Source organism: Nerophis lumbriciformis, linkage group LG05 (assembly GCF_033978685.3).
Source record: "Nerophis lumbriciformis linkage group LG05, RoL_Nlum_v2.1, whole genome shotgun sequence".
NCBI classification, from domain to species: Eukaryota; Metazoa; Chordata; class Actinopteri; order Syngnathiformes; family Syngnathidae; genus Nerophis; species Nerophis lumbriciformis.
In genome coordinates this window covers 28517325-28532884 of record NC_084552.2, presented here as the reverse complement: position 1 = coordinate 28532884, position 15560 = coordinate 28517325, and the positions used below count along the sequence as shown (strand labels likewise).

Sequence of the window (15560 nt, the reverse complement as noted above, 5' to 3'; positions counted from 1 at the left end):
CCTTTTAATAGGTGACAGCATGTGAGGTGAGTGTGTGGGCGAGAGAAGAGAGGGAGCGGTAACGTGAGTGCGGGGAGGGACTAGTTGGTTTTGTGTTGGATTGGCTGTGTAAGCAATCAATAAAGCAAGATTTGCAACTAATCGCTGGACTTATCATTCACCCTAAAGTCGTCCACTGTGGAGACCCACTGCCGGGTAAGGTGAAGGGTGTTGCCCCGAGCATACATCGGCCCTGGAGAAGTGTCTCCCCTGCGCTCTTCAACTACGGTCTCGTTCTTCTGCTTCGTCTCCTTGTGTGCGCACACTGGACTCAGGTCCGCATGGAGCTGGAGGGGGCGTGGCCTCCAGCTCCGGCTGAATTCCGGGAGATTTTCGGGAGAAAATTTCTTCCGGGAGGTTTTCGGGAGAGGCGCTGAATTTCGGGAGTCTCCCGGAAAATCCGGGAGGGTTGGCAAGTATGGTTAATATTCAGACCTTTTTATTTTGATACAACAACATAACATTGAGGATCCCGACCTCGGATAAGCGGAAGAAGATGGATGGATGGATGGATGGAACATAACATTGAGGAGCGCAAGAGGACACAAATGTACTAGCAAAGCTCGTATGTAGTTTTTGGTATAGTGCTGACATCACCGTTACATTTTAATGGCAACATCATGCATCTTTTTTCCAAGATGGGGCCGCTCTAGTGGCAGGAGCTCTTTGCTCTTGTGTCATCCTATCGTGTTCCTGATGTTTTTCTCTTTTCATGTGGTTTTTTTTTTGCCTTTTGGTTCAGGACCCTTTGTGACTTTGTGACAAGGGGTGGCACTTTAGTGGCTTCTGCGGTTCTTTTTTGTGAACTTCTGGATCTGCCTCCTGGGAGCCTTTTGGCCATGGAGACCAGCTGCTGGGTTTCTGCCACACCAGAGTCCGTTTGGAGAGACTGGTGGAGATGCGGATGAAGTTTGTCCAGGACGGACAAGCTTCACAGTGTCTTGGCTGAATGAGGAGGTATCGGACACCTCGGTCTCGTTAGACGCATCCTCGCTCATCCATGCAGACTGGACACTGGCCGAGAGTTAGTGGGTGGCCGAGGGTGGAGTCGACTCTCTCTGTTGCTTTGTTGGGTCTGCTCCATGCTCCCCCCATCTCAGCAGAAACCTGGGGCCGTATTTATCAAGCGTCTTAGAATTACTCCTAAGAAGTCTGCTAAGAGTTGACTTATGAGTAAAGAAATTATTCGCTGAAAGCTGCACTTAAAAGTTAGTTATCAAGCGTCTTACTCACACTTTCAGCGAAGTGTAGGACTGAATCTTAAGTGTCACACTCAGAGCTGAATTACGACATTACTATGTGCCGTAAACGGAATTTTAGGTGACGTCATTTTTGTGTCCATAGAAATGACCAATCACGGAAGGGAATCCCTTGTCTAAGAATAAAGAAACATCTTAGAAATATTTAAGTGGACAATGGGAGTGTATATTTTGACAATAAACTATCATCAATCAATCAATCTTTATTTATATAGCCCTAAATCACAAGTGTCTCAAAGGGCTGCACAAGCCACAACGACATCCTCGGTACAAAGCCCCAAAATATTTATTTTTAAATGTGTAGCGAAGCCTGATTTTAAACTACAAAATAATACAAAACAAACAAACAATATTGGCAATGAATCAAAAATAAATGTTTCCTTTTCTTTCCAATTCATTTTCCCAGTGGCGAGATATCGAAGCATTGTGATGACCTTTAGTTCTGCTGTGTGATGTTGCTGATGAGATGACGCCCCTTATTAAATCTGTGACAAAAATAATACCCGCTCTGTCTAAACGATACCGTTTGATCAGCTGCTCGTCATCAAACAAAGCCAGGACAACCTTCCACTCCGTGAACGTTCGTGAACGTCTCTCTCGCCTCAGTGCCATCCCCCCGCTGGCAACTCCTAACCACTTAGGACACCTCTGAAGGTCTCTTAAATATCGTGGAGAGTAGGAGTGATTCTTAGACTTAAGAAAGTTGATAAATAGCTTTTATTCTTAAGTTTGAGAGTATGACTAAATTTCGCAAATTCTCAGGACTTAAGTGTAAAATGTCACTCTAAGACGCTTGATAAATACGGCCCATGCTCAGTGGTTAGTGTCCGCCCTGAGACTGGAAGGTCGTGAGTTCAAACCCCCAGCCGAGTCATACCAAAGACTATAAAAATGGGACCCATTGCCTCCCTGCTTGGCATTCAGCATCAAGGGTTGGAATTGGGGGTTAAATCACCAAAATGATTCCCGAGCGCGATCACCGCTGCTGCTCCCTGCTCCCCTCCCCTCCCAGGGGGTGAACATGGGGATGGGTCAAATGCAGAGGGTAATTTCACTACACCTAATGTGTGTGTGACTATCATTGGGACTTTAACTTTACAGCTCACTGACACAGTAGGAAATATTTATTTTTAAATGTGTAGCGAAGCCTGATTTTAAAATTTTATTTTTTACAAAGTTGTGCGCATTTTTTTGGCCTCATTCAAGGACGTTTCAGGTGTCAATCAAACATACATTTCAGTCCCTGGCAAGTTCAGGGCCAACTTGGCAGTATATTTTCGGAACTTTTTTTACACTTGCAAAATATGCGAGCAATTTCTTCTATCGTTCTAAAAGTAAATATCAGAGAATTATGAATAAAGACCAAGTGAATGTCCATTTTGTAAGCTCGACTCCAGAGTATTGTCTTTGGAGCTGAATCACGGTTGCATTATATGAGCGCACACTGGCACCAATTACTATAATCCGTTATGTTGTGCCACGGCAGGAACTGGAAAGTCACTTAGTTTACGACCCAGTCCATGTGTGCCAAGAGCTGTCCATCTTGCTGATTTTTTTTTTATTCTTCCAGAAATGTCCCTCCACCTGCCCCCACCTTCACTGCAGTGAGGAAATATCCAGTGGGCCTTAACTTCCAGATGTTATGAAAGGCTCCATTTAAGGAGTCTAAAAGGAAAAAGGCTTTTGTGACAAGATTCAAATAGGGTCACGAACAACCTTTGAATTTCAGCAATTATTTTATTATATCTTCTCAAATGACACTGTAGAGATGGCTATACATTGGAGTAGTCAATGTACAGCTGTATAGATTTACTATTCATTGAAATGAGTCAGCCACTATGATCTCGGTAGCTCAAGTCTAAATAACAAGTGAGGACTAAGATAAGCGTGTCTTGCCTACAGTCAAGCATGGTTATGGTAGCATCATGGTCTGGGGGGGCTACACGAGTGCTGTCTGCAGTTTTTTGGAGCTGCAGATCATAAAGGAAACTTCACATTGAACATGTCAAAATTGCGTCCTCTATTTGACAAGAGTGCTTTGCTGTTTTTAGTCCTCGTGAGAAATATATCATATTTTCCAGGCTGTAGAGCCAGGTCCGCCTTAAGGTGGGGACCTGAGGGGTTTTTGCCCCCAAGCCACAACACCACCATTACCCTGCTAGGGAAAAAAAAAAAAAATCATGACCAGCAACAATGCAAAAATATCATCAATTTTAAAAATTGTTCGTGAACACGTTTCCTTTGCGAAGAGCGCATGCACGTCTTTGTCAACTTCAAGAATAGTGCTGGCGATCTGGGAGATTGCATGTGCTTTTAGCTCTGTAGTTAGTATGCTCACCTCTAACACCGGCGACCTGGGTTTACGCACCTCTGGGAGCAGCAGGAAAAAACAACGCAGCCGTATATATTTGCTACACCAGTGGTTCTCAAATGGGGGTACGCGTACCCCTGGAGGTACTTGAAGGTATGCCAAGAGGTACGTGAGATTTTTTTTTTAATATTCTAAAAATAGCAACAATTCAAAAATCCTTTATAAATATATTTATTGAATAATACTTCAACAAAATATGAATGTAAGTTCATAAACTGAACATCAAATCAAGTAGGCTATTCCATTCATTACCATAAACCAAGAGTTTCCCCCATGCCATGATGGTTTGACCCTCACTAAAATGTCTGTCAAAAAGAACTGTGAAAAGAAATGCAACAATGCAATATTCAGTGTTGACAGCTAGATTTTTTGTGGACATGTTCCATAAATATTGATGTTAAAGATTTCTTTTTTTGTGAAGAAATGTTTAGAATTAAGTTCATGAATCCAGATGGATCTCTATTACAATCCCCAAAGAGGGCACTTTAAGTTGATGATTACTTCTATGTGTAGAAATATTTATTTATAATTGAATCACTTGTTTATTTTTCAACAAGTTTTTAGTTATTTTTATATCTTTTTTTCCAAATAGTACAACAAAGACCACTACAAATGAGCAATATTTTGCACTGTTGTACAATTTAATAAATCAGAAACTGATGACATAGTGCTGTATTTTACTTCTTTATCTCCTTTTTTCAACCAAAAATGCTTTGCTCTGATTAGGGGGTACTTGAATTTAAAAAAAATGTTCACAGGGGGTACATCACTGAAAAAAGGTTGAGAACCACTGCAATACATGAAGCAAAGCTGTCTCTGATTGACAGTCCATGAACACCAATCATTTCATTTCACCGTCAAAATCTAGGGGCCTTGATTAGGTGGGGGCCCCTGAGCTTCAGCCCAGGTAGGCCAGTGCATTAAGGCGGCCCTGTGTAGAGCGCACCGGTATTGAAGCCACACCCACCAAATTTTAGTAGAAATACATTTTTTTTACATATATATAGCCGCACGGTACCACAAGCCGCAGATATAAACCGGTACAAAAGATTTTGTAAAAATATATTTATATACCTTAATTGTTTCCTAAAAATAAAATGGCTGATGTCATCGTCACGGACCCACTAGCTGTGGAAGCGAGCTCTCCAATCAGCTAAACAGACTCAATAACTCCACGGTGAGGTTTTGGTGAACTTACGAAACTGAAACAATACAAAGAGAATGCCCTTGTAAGTTAATAAGTTAATAATACTTAATAGGGGACGGCCTGGCGCGGTTGGGAGAGTGGCCGTGCCAGCAACCTGAGGGTTCCTGGTTCAATCCCCACCTTCTACCAACCTCGTCACGTCCGTTGTGTCCTTGAGCAATACACTCCTGATGGGTCGTGGTTAGGGCCTTTGCATGTCAGCTCCCGCCATCAGTGAGTGAATGTGTGTGTGAATGGGTGAATGTGGTAATACTGTCAAAGCGCTATGAGTTCCTTACAAAGGTAGAAAAGCGCTATACAAGTATAGCCCATTTACCATTACAGAGATACTTGTAAAGGTGTTAGCATATTCAATGCTACAACATCAGAGTGGAGGACGCTGGTGGTGGAGAAGGTGCGTCGCCAGGAGGAGGTCTTAAGGAGTGCAAAGGCTGTCTCTCTCGCCAAACAGGGGCAATGGATGCAGTGGGAAGGAGTGGAGAGGAGAAAGATAAGCTGGAAGGAGCTATGGCAGATGGAAGCAAGTAAAATCAGCTTTATCATCAGAGCAACGTATGATGTGCTCCCATCACCAAAGAATCTCCATCAGTGGTATGGCGAGGATCCAATCTGTGCCCTCTGCCCAACTCCAGCAACCCTCAGACACATCATGACAGGATGTAAGACGAGCCTCACGCAGGGGAGATACCCCTGGCGGCACAACCAGGTCCTCAAGAGCTTGGCATCAGCCCTGGAGAGCATGTGTGGTGCCGTCAACTCCTTGCCACCAAGAGTATCTAATCCCATGAAGACAATGTTTGTTCAAGAGGGCGGGAAAACACCCAAACAGCTTTCCACCAAACCAGAAGCAGGACATCGAAACAGGGCCCGCGACTGGAAGATGCTGACAGACATCGGCAAACAGCTAGTTTTCCCACCTGAGATTGCCTCTACCATCCTCAGGCCAGACTTGGTGCTCTGATCCCCTTCGGTGAAGACTGCTTACGTCATAGAGCTCACAGTCCGATGGGAGAACTCTGTGGAGGAGGCCTATGAACTTAAGAAGCTGCGCTACTCAGAGCTAGCAGAAGAAGCGAGGCAGCGTGGCTGGAACACCAAAGTCTATCCAGTTGAAGTGGGATGCAGAGGATTTGTGGCGTCGTCTACCATCAGACTGCTGAGGGCACTCGGCAGCCACGGTCAGGCTCTGCGGAGGACCATCATAGCAGTCTCAGAGGCAGCCGAAAGAAGCAGCCAGTGGATTTGGCTCAAGCGGAAGGACCATGGTTGGGCCCCAAAAACAGCAGCAGCAGGGTGAATTTCGGGAACAGTTGAGCACGGGACACAAGCTGAGGACTGATCATCCTTCGGCGGGCCACCTTTGTGGAGGGTGTATAGCGTTTGAAGGCCGAAACACCCAATGATGCAAGGGCCCACTACTGAAGATGTGTCGCTTGTCCAATTGTCCTGGAATTTAACCCTGACCAAGTCTCATATCCCATACAACTCACAAGAACACCCCACCCCCTACACCCCCACGTTGTCTGTCTACCACTCTCAACAACAAGGACATCTCGAGTGAGTACTCTCCACATTTGGCACAAGGGACTGTTCAACATCTCGTCCTGTGTTTTTTTATTCTAATGATGATATTTTTGATTCAATTACGATAGCACGTACAAATATGCATGAAAACACACCTACAGACATCACACATAGGACGGTTTAGTAAATGTTGTAAAACCTAAACGATAAATAAAGCAATCCCTTCGAACAGAAACGCTATGGACAAATATACCTCCGACACAAAAGCGGAAGTACATTGTCAACCAGCAGCACCCGCAGTGGACAAACTTGTCCACAAGTTGACGTCAAAGCGCACACAATAACACACATTTTCACGTGTCTGTCGGTGTAATATGAGAACTATTTGTTGAATACAAAACATTCTGGACGTTAGTGGAAAAAAAAAACGTAAATTAGCCGCACCGTTTAATAAGCCGCAGAGTTCAAAGCATTGGAAAAAAGTAGCAGCTTATATGTAAATACAAATGTACGTTCTCTTAAAGACCTACTGAAATGTGACTTTCTTATTCAAACGGGGATAGCAGGTCCATTCTATGTGTCATACTTGATCATTTCGCGATATTGCCATATTTTTGCTGAAAAGATTTAGTAGAGAACATTGACGATAAAGTTCGCAACTTTTGGTCGTTGATAAAAAAGCCTTGCCTGTACCGGAAGTAGCAGACGAGTAGCGTGACGTCACAGGTTGTGGAGCTCCTCACATCTGCACATTGTTTACAATCATGGCCACCAGCAGCGAGAGCGATTCGGACCGAGAAAGCGACGATTTCCCCATTAATTTGAGCGAGAATGAAAAATTTGAGGAAAGTGAGAGTGAAGAACTAGAGGGCAGTGGGAACGATTCAGATAGGGAAGATGCTGTGAGAGGCGGGTGGGACCTGATATTCAGCTGGGAATGACTAAAACAGTAAATAAACACAAGACATATATATACTCTATTAGCCACAACACAACCAGGCTTGTATTTAATATGCCACAAATTAATCCCGCATAACAAACACCTCCCCCCTCCCGTCCATATAACCCGCCAATACAACTCAAACACCTGCACAACACACTCAATCCCACAGCCCAAAGTACCGTTCACCTCCCCAAAGTTCATACAGCACATATATTTCCCCAAAGTCCCCAAAGTTATGTACGTGACATGCACATAGCGGCACGCACGTACGGGCAAGCGATCAAATGTTTGGAAGTCGCAGCTGCATGCGTACTCACGGTACCGCGTCTGCGCATCCAACTCAAAGTCCTCCTGGTAAGAGTCTCTGTTGTCCCAGTTCTCCACAGGCCAATGGTAAAGCTTGACTGTCATCTTCCGGGAATGTAAACAATGAAACACCGGCTGTGTTTGTGTTGCTGCAGTCGGCCGCAATACACCGCTTCCCACCTACAGCTTTCTTGTTTGCTGTCTCCATTGTTCATTGAACAAATTGCAAAAGATTCACCAACACAGATGTCCAGAATACTGTGGAATTTTGCGATGAAAACCGACGACTTAACAGCTGGCCACCATGCTGTCCCAAAATGTCCTCAATCCGTGACGTCACGCGCTGACGTCATCATACCGAGACGTTTTCAGCAGGATATTTTGCGCAAAATTTAAAATTGCACTTTAGTAAGCTAACCAGGCCGTATTGGCATGTGTTGCAATGTTAAGATTTTATCATTGATATATAAACTATCAGACTGCGTGGTCGGTAGTAGTGGGTTTCAGTAGGCCTTTAAGCCACTACTAACTACTACTACTAACACAAGCTAGCCGAGGGTGTTCTTGTTATATTTTTTTTGGTTTGAGAAATGTAACTGTCAGCAAGTTGCAAAAACCCTCTTCAATATCTGGACTTTAAGGTGCACAGAAGGCGCATACGAAGACAAAAAAAGAAGTCAGACACAAGCAAAGAGGAGACAATACACAACGATAATAAACATAAAGGTGTGATGTTGCAGCTGGCGTCCAAGTCCTTGTTTGTATGCTTGACTGAAGACCATTTATTGATTGGCCAGACGACACGGGACCCCTCCTTTCGCCCTCACATTGCACATAGAAAATACCTCCCACCTCCCCTCCTTCCTTACCCTCCCCTCTAATCCACGTCCCTCCTGAGGAGACGGAGAGGAGGGCTGCAGGCGGACAGGACTGACCCGGGGAGGACAGCTGCTTTTGAGGGCTTCATGAAGCCATGGAGTCTGCTTCATCTTGCAAACTGCTGCTGACAGCCCTTCTTTTTGTGGTATTGTAACATCTCCCCTTCCTTTACCTTGTCTTCTGTGTGCATTTGCATCCTTTGGGGGGTCACATGGTGTTGTTTACTATGTGGCATGTGACTCGAGGGGCCCCTCTTCGGACGGCCTTTTAGCCGTCGTTCCTTCGCCGAGGGTGAACAAGACAAAGGCTTGAGCAGATGTGCACATATCACATGTCAACCTGGAAACAAAGACGGTACAGTGCGAGTTTTCAACGGTCAGGTTTCTCTGGAAAATGTCCTCCCTTGCTTGACAGGTGACTCGCATTGTCCATCAGTGGACATCTTGCTCATTTCCTCCTTTCTCCTGAGCTACATGGGACAGAGAGGCTCTGTTTTTCTCATCTCTTGGATCGAATGACAAGCAAGCAGGACGGGCGATGGACATGTCAGCCCTTTGCAAAGGACAATACGACAGAAATGGATATGCTTATACTTTAGAGTAGTGTTTTTAAACCACTGTGTGCCACAGTCTGAATATGCAATTTCACCTAATTGGGTTAAACATATTTTTTTGCAAACTGTAATTATAATCCGCAAATATTGTGCCGTTGTTGACTGTCTGGAGCTCGGCAGAGTAACCGTGTAATACTCTTCCATATCAGTAGGTGGCAGCAGGTAGCTAATTGCTTTGTAGAACGTGGTTTGTCGTGATCACAATATGCAGACGACAGCGGGAGGCAGCGTGCAGGTAAAAAAGTATCTATTGCTTAAACCAAAAATAAACAAATGGTGAGTGCCCCTAAGAAAAGACATTGAAGCTTAGGGAAGGCTATGCAGAACGGAACTAAAACTGAACTGGCTGCAAAGTAAACAAAACCAGAATGCTGGACGACAGCAAAGACTTACAGCGTGTGGAGCGGAGGCAGCGTTCACAAAGTACATCCGAACATGACATGGCAATCAACAATGTCCCCACAAAGAAGGATAATTAAAGAGTCTTGATTGCTAAAACAGAGCAGGTGCGGGGAATAACGCTCAAAGGAAGACATGAAACTGCTACAGGAAAATACCAACAGGAAAATCCACCAAAATAGGGGCGCAAGGCAGGAACTAAAACACTACACGCAGGAAAACACCAAAAAACTCAAAATAAGTCAGGGCGTGATGTGACAAGCAACGCTCCCTCTAAGGTGCGAACCTGCGCAATTGCACACTGCAAATCTATGCCGCGCAAAAAATCAAATCCCACTCTAAAACAAAATAAACAAATCGTTTGTTTTGTATGATTTTGCAATGCAACTGTGAGTAACAGGTGACGAAAGGCGGCCACAACAGATAAAACAATGTTTGTCAACACTTAAATTATTGTAACGTCTGTGGAGACACTTAAAGGAGGACAGGAATTCCATCGGTCACTTTTATTGAGCAAAATTGTTGGTCGGTCATAACCACACCAAAACAATGTGTAAAATACTTTTATCTAGCAAAACTGGTCGTTCTCTACCGTACAAACCAAGCCAAAAGCAACTCCTTGTCATCTGTTATATCAACAGCAGCCGCTTGCTCTCTCTCTCACCTGCACCAACACATACACTATGGCAATTAGCCACTGGTGCGTTTATGGCCACACAAAAAGTTGGACAACTCCAACACTACACGTAAAGTGTAAATTTCAGGTCGTTTTACTATGACTCCTCAATCAGTGTGCTTATTCTACTGTCATTTGTTAAGCATGTCATTTGTTGGATATTAATCATGAAATGATGTTACAGGACTACATAATTGCTAAAAAAAAAAACATTTATTTTACGAACAGAAAGTTAATAAACACTTCATCTCATGCAACATGTGAATGTTTTATGGGAAACTAAATGTGATCTCTGAAAAGGGTACACAATCTTTCCAAAGCAGGACCACCACCCAGGCATAAAATACTATAGTGCATAGCTGATTAAAAAAAAAACAATATCTAAGTGGGCCAAATCACATATATTAGAAAATAATCTCTTGAAATTGACTAGTCACTTGATTATAATAATAAGACATTTAAATTGTTATGTCAGGTTTGAGACAAATGGTATGACCACAGTGTGCACGTCTTTATTCCACCGAATGCTCAGGGTGTTTGTGTGTTTGCTCACACATGAAAAATTAGAGGGAACATTGGTGACAGGTGGTGACAGTACACCAAGACAAGAGCTATATTGATGCATGGTTGGTTATGGTTTAATGTCATATCCAACAATTGCAATAACGACTTTTTACTGTCAATATCAGCTACTGAGTTAAGTTTTTTTAATGTATTCTGCTGGTGGTGTTCCGCCGCATTTTTTCTATGGAAAAAATGTGCCTTGACTCAAAAAAGATTGACAAACACTGCTTTAGAGTAGTCAGTGGGAAGTTTGTATTACAGTCTGGATTGATTGTCCACTTAAAATGAGGCAAAAGTATTGTCTAAATCAGGGGTGTCAAACCGCGTGAGTATTAAAATGATGCATTTTTTTTTTTAATGAAAGAAACTGCTGTTTTAAATGTGTCCACTGGATGTCACAATAGCAATTATGTTAGGACTAGCAAGAGGTACAAAGTAAAGTGTGGCTTCGGCTCCTTTCCCTCGACCCAAATGAAACTTTAAACCTATGTCTTCTGCTTCGAACACATCGTTTTTTGTCACCCTTACTCCCCCATAATGGACCCCTTTTGAATAGTTTTTACTTCCGTTTCTTACGGTTTGTTGAGTTAGCACTGGATTGATACGTGGACATGACAAAGGAGGTATTTGATACCTCGAAGAGTTTACATGTTGTGTATTTTGTTCAATCCCAGAAAGACTGACTTAAAGTGTAATCCTGGCTTTGTAGATACACTAAAACAAAGTTTAAGCTCATTGTGTTTTTCGAAACTGCACCAATTTCCTCAGAATTATCAACAAATTTGAAGTGTTTTGTCCAAAGGATTATTTGTGATTTGTACATTTTCAGAATGTGCTTGTTCTATTTTTGGCCAAAGTAAACAACCTGGAGTTGTCTTTATTTTTAAGTTATCGTGCCATGATTTTACCATTCCAGCCCACTTGGGATTATATTTTTCTCCATGCAGGCCCCTGAGCTAAAATGAGTTTGACACCCCTGGTTTAAATAATTGTGATAATTGCGTCTTGCCTCCAGTCAAGAGCGGTGACACGAGCGTCATAGCCTGCATGAGTGCTGCCAGCACTTGGGAAGCTGAGGTTCACTGAGGAACAAAGTCCAACGTGTGCAAAAACGCTTCACAAAGTGATATGTGAGAGCTCTGTTCTTTTTAGGGGACCCACTGCACAAATGCTACGTAAAGATCCTCTGTGTAACGAGGCGCTTTGCTTGTTTTTAGGGACCTACTGAGCCTTTAGATCAGTGAAGTGAATTATATTTATATAGCGCTTTTCTCTAGTGACTCAAAGTGCTTTACATAGTGAAACCCATTATCTAAGTTACATTTTTTTAAACCAGTGTGGGTGGCAAGTGGGTGAAGTGTCTTGCCCAAGGACATAACAGATGTGACTAAAATGTCAGAAGCGGCAATCGAACCTAGAATCCTCAGGTTGCTGGCACAACTGCTCTACCAACCGAGCTATGCTGCTCCACATCAGATCAGGGGTGTGAAACTCAGGAAAATATACCCCCAAGTGGGCCAGACTGGTAAAATCATGGCATGATAACTTAAAAATAAAGACCACTTCTGGTTGTTTTCTTTGTTTCAAAATGGAACAAGCACAATCAGAAAATATAAAAATTGTAATGTTTTTTTTTGTTGTTGTTTTTACACTTACAAGTTGCGGTTAATAGTATTCTATTTGTCCTCGGGATAATATTCATCAGTCGACTAGGTGGAATTGAGTCTGGCAGAGTCTTTAAATGCTTCAATTGGTGTTCATTTTTAGTCAGAATATGGAATAAATAATATCAAACTCAAATTACAGGATGTTATTAATGTAATTTACCCATTTTTTTCAACTGATGCATTAACATCAGAGGTGGGTAGAGTAGCCAGAAATTGTACTCAAGTAAGAGTACTGTTACTTTAGAGATTTATTACTCAAGTAAAAGTAAGGAGTAGTCACCCAAATATTTACTTGAGTAAAAGTAAAAAGTATGTTGTAAAAAAACTACTCAAGTACTGAGTAACTGATGAGTAACATACACACACATATCATATATATATATATATATATATATATATATATATATATATATATACACATATACACATATATACATATATATATATATATATATATATATACACACATATATATATATATATATATATACATACATTGATATATACAGTATATAATTATTATTTATTTTTTTTGCCGTTTTTGTTTACATGTTAATAGTGTTTTAATGAATATACATGCATGTTTAACACATATAGATTCCTTTCTTTAATGAAGACTAGAATATAAGTTGGTGTATTACCTGATTCTGATGACTTGCATTGATTGTAATCAGACAGTAGTGATGACAAACGTCCACGTTTTCAAATGGAGGAGAAAAAAAGTTCCTCCTTTCTGTCTAATACTACATGAAAGTGGTTGATTTTTGGCATCTTATATGTCCAGCTTCCATATTCGTTTTTGTACACTTTACAAGAAATACATTGGCGGCAAACTCCGTAGCTTGCTAGCTTGTTTGCGCAGGCTTTCGGAGACTCTTATTTTAAAAGCGCAGGCGCGATGGAGCGGCACTTTTATTGTGAAGACAGGAACTGTGCAGTCAGTCTTTAGGCTTTTGGTCTTTTTTCCTTCACACTTTTGATTGATTGATTGGAACTTGTATTAGTAGATTGCACAGTACAGTATATATTCCGTACAATTGACCACTAATTGGTAACACCCCAATAAGTTTTTCAACTTGTTTAAGTCAGGTCATGTGACCCCTGGCTCTGTTTGATTGGTCCAACGTCACCAGTGACTGCATCTGATTGGTGGAACGGAGTGAACGTCACCAGTGACTGTATTTGTTGAAACGCAGGCACTATGAAGGTCTGTCTGACAGACCAAAACAAACAAAGCGTGCATTAACAGATCGATCAAAATTAGTAGCGAGTAGCGAGCTGAATGTAGATAAAAGTAGCGGAGTAAAAGTAGCGTTTCTTCTCTATAAATATACTCAAGTAAAAGTAAAAGTATGTTGCATTAAAACTACTCTTAGAAGTACAATTTATCCCAAAAGTTACTCAAGTAGATGTAACGGAGTAAATGTAGCGCGTTACTACCCACCTCTGATTAACATAATATAATTTATTCTGTACACATGTAGCATCATCTACAACAAAACTTGTAAAACTGAGGAGATCAGATCAGGGGTGCCAAACTCATTTTAGCTCAGGGGCCACATGGAGGAAAATCTATTCCCAAGTGGGCCGGACTGGTAAATTTATGGCATGATGACTTAAAAATAAAGGCCACTTCAGCTTGTTTTCTTTGTTTCAAAATGGAACAAGCACAATCAGAAAATATAAAAATGGTAGTGTTTTTTTTACACTTACATGTTGCGGTTAATAGTAGACTATTTGTCCTTGTGATAATATTCATCAGTCGAATAGGTGGAATAGAGTCTGGCAGAGTCTTTAAATGCTTCAATTGGTGTTCATTTTTAGTCAGAATATGGAATAAATAATATCAAACTCAAATTATAGCATGTTATTAATGTAATTTACCCATTTTCTTCAACTGATGCACTAACATCATGTAGTTTATTCTGTACACATGTAGCATCATCTACAACAAAACTTGTAAAACTGAGAAAATCAGATCAGGGGTGCTAAACTCATTTTAACTCAGTGGCCACATGGAGGAAAATCTATTCCCAAGTGGGCCGGACTGGTAAAATTATGGCATGATAACTTAAAAATAAAGGCCACTTCTGGTTGTTTTCTTTGTTTAAAAATGGAACAAGCACAATCAGAAAATATAAAAATTATAATGTTTTTTTGGTTTTTTTTACACTTACATGTTGCGGTTAATAGTATTCTATTTGTCCTTGTGATAATATTCATCAGTCGAATAGGTGGAATTGAGTCTGGCAGAGTCTTTAAATGCTTCAATTGGTGTTCATTTTTAGTCAGAATGTGGAATAAATAATAGCAAACTCAAATTACAGGATGTTATTAATGTAATTTACCCATTTTCTTCAACTGATGCACTAACATCATATAGTTTATTCGGTACTCATGTAGTATCATCTACAACTGTCATGACTTGGTCCTGGGGTTTAGTTTTTCTAGAAGGCAACGGAAAGTTGGCTCGGGCGAGACGGGAATGTGAGTCTTTTGGTTTCATAGTTTGTTCTCCGCCACTGTGCGCGCTTTTCGTTTGTACTTTTTTTTTTGCTATAGTTTTTTGGTTTCATAGTTTGTTCTCCGCCACTGTGCGCGCTTTTCGTTTGCACTTTTTTTGATAGTAATAAACTATTATTACTATCAAAAAAAGTAATAAACTATTATTACTATAAAAAAAAGTGCAAACGAAAAGCGCGCACAGTGGCGGAGAACAAACTATGAAACCAAAAGACTATAGCATTAATAAACAAAAACTTACTTGGCTTGGACTAAAGTAGCAGCATGAAAGATGGACATGAAAACAAGTGTCAGGAATGTGAAGAGCATAAATGCGGGATGTCGCCACAAAGATAAACTGAAAACAATGAACTTAAATACTACAGACATGATTAACTAAAACAGGTGCGTGACTCAAAACGTGAAACAGGTGCGTGACGTGACAGGTGAAAACTAATGGGTCGCTATGGTGACAAACAAGAGTGCACAATGAGTCCAAACGTGGAACAGGTGAAACTAATGGGTAACCATGGAAACAAGACAAGGGAGTGAAAAGCCAGAAACTAAAGAGTCCAATAACTAAACAAAACAAAACATGACTAAACCAAAAC

General features: G+C 41.4%; 1 protein-coding gene across 2 annotated transcripts in view; it reads left to right on the top strand.

Annotated features, from left to right (window-relative positions):
• The window catches only part of adamtsl3 (ADAMTS-like 3), a 200754-nt gene that overhangs the window by 98300 nt on the left and 86894 nt on the right, over positions 1-15560 (top strand). Inside the window, exon 1 of one of the 2 annotated variants that reach the window (XM_061960955.1) lies at positions 8574-8673. The exons of the other annotated variant lie outside the window; for it this stretch is intronic. Coding sequence (XP_061816939.1) covers positions 8623-8673 — 51 coding nt within the window. The 5' untranslated portion in view covers positions 8574-8622. Of the gene's footprint in view, positions 1-8573; positions 8674-15560 lie in introns of those variants that run through there. 2 annotated transcript variants of the gene reach the window in all.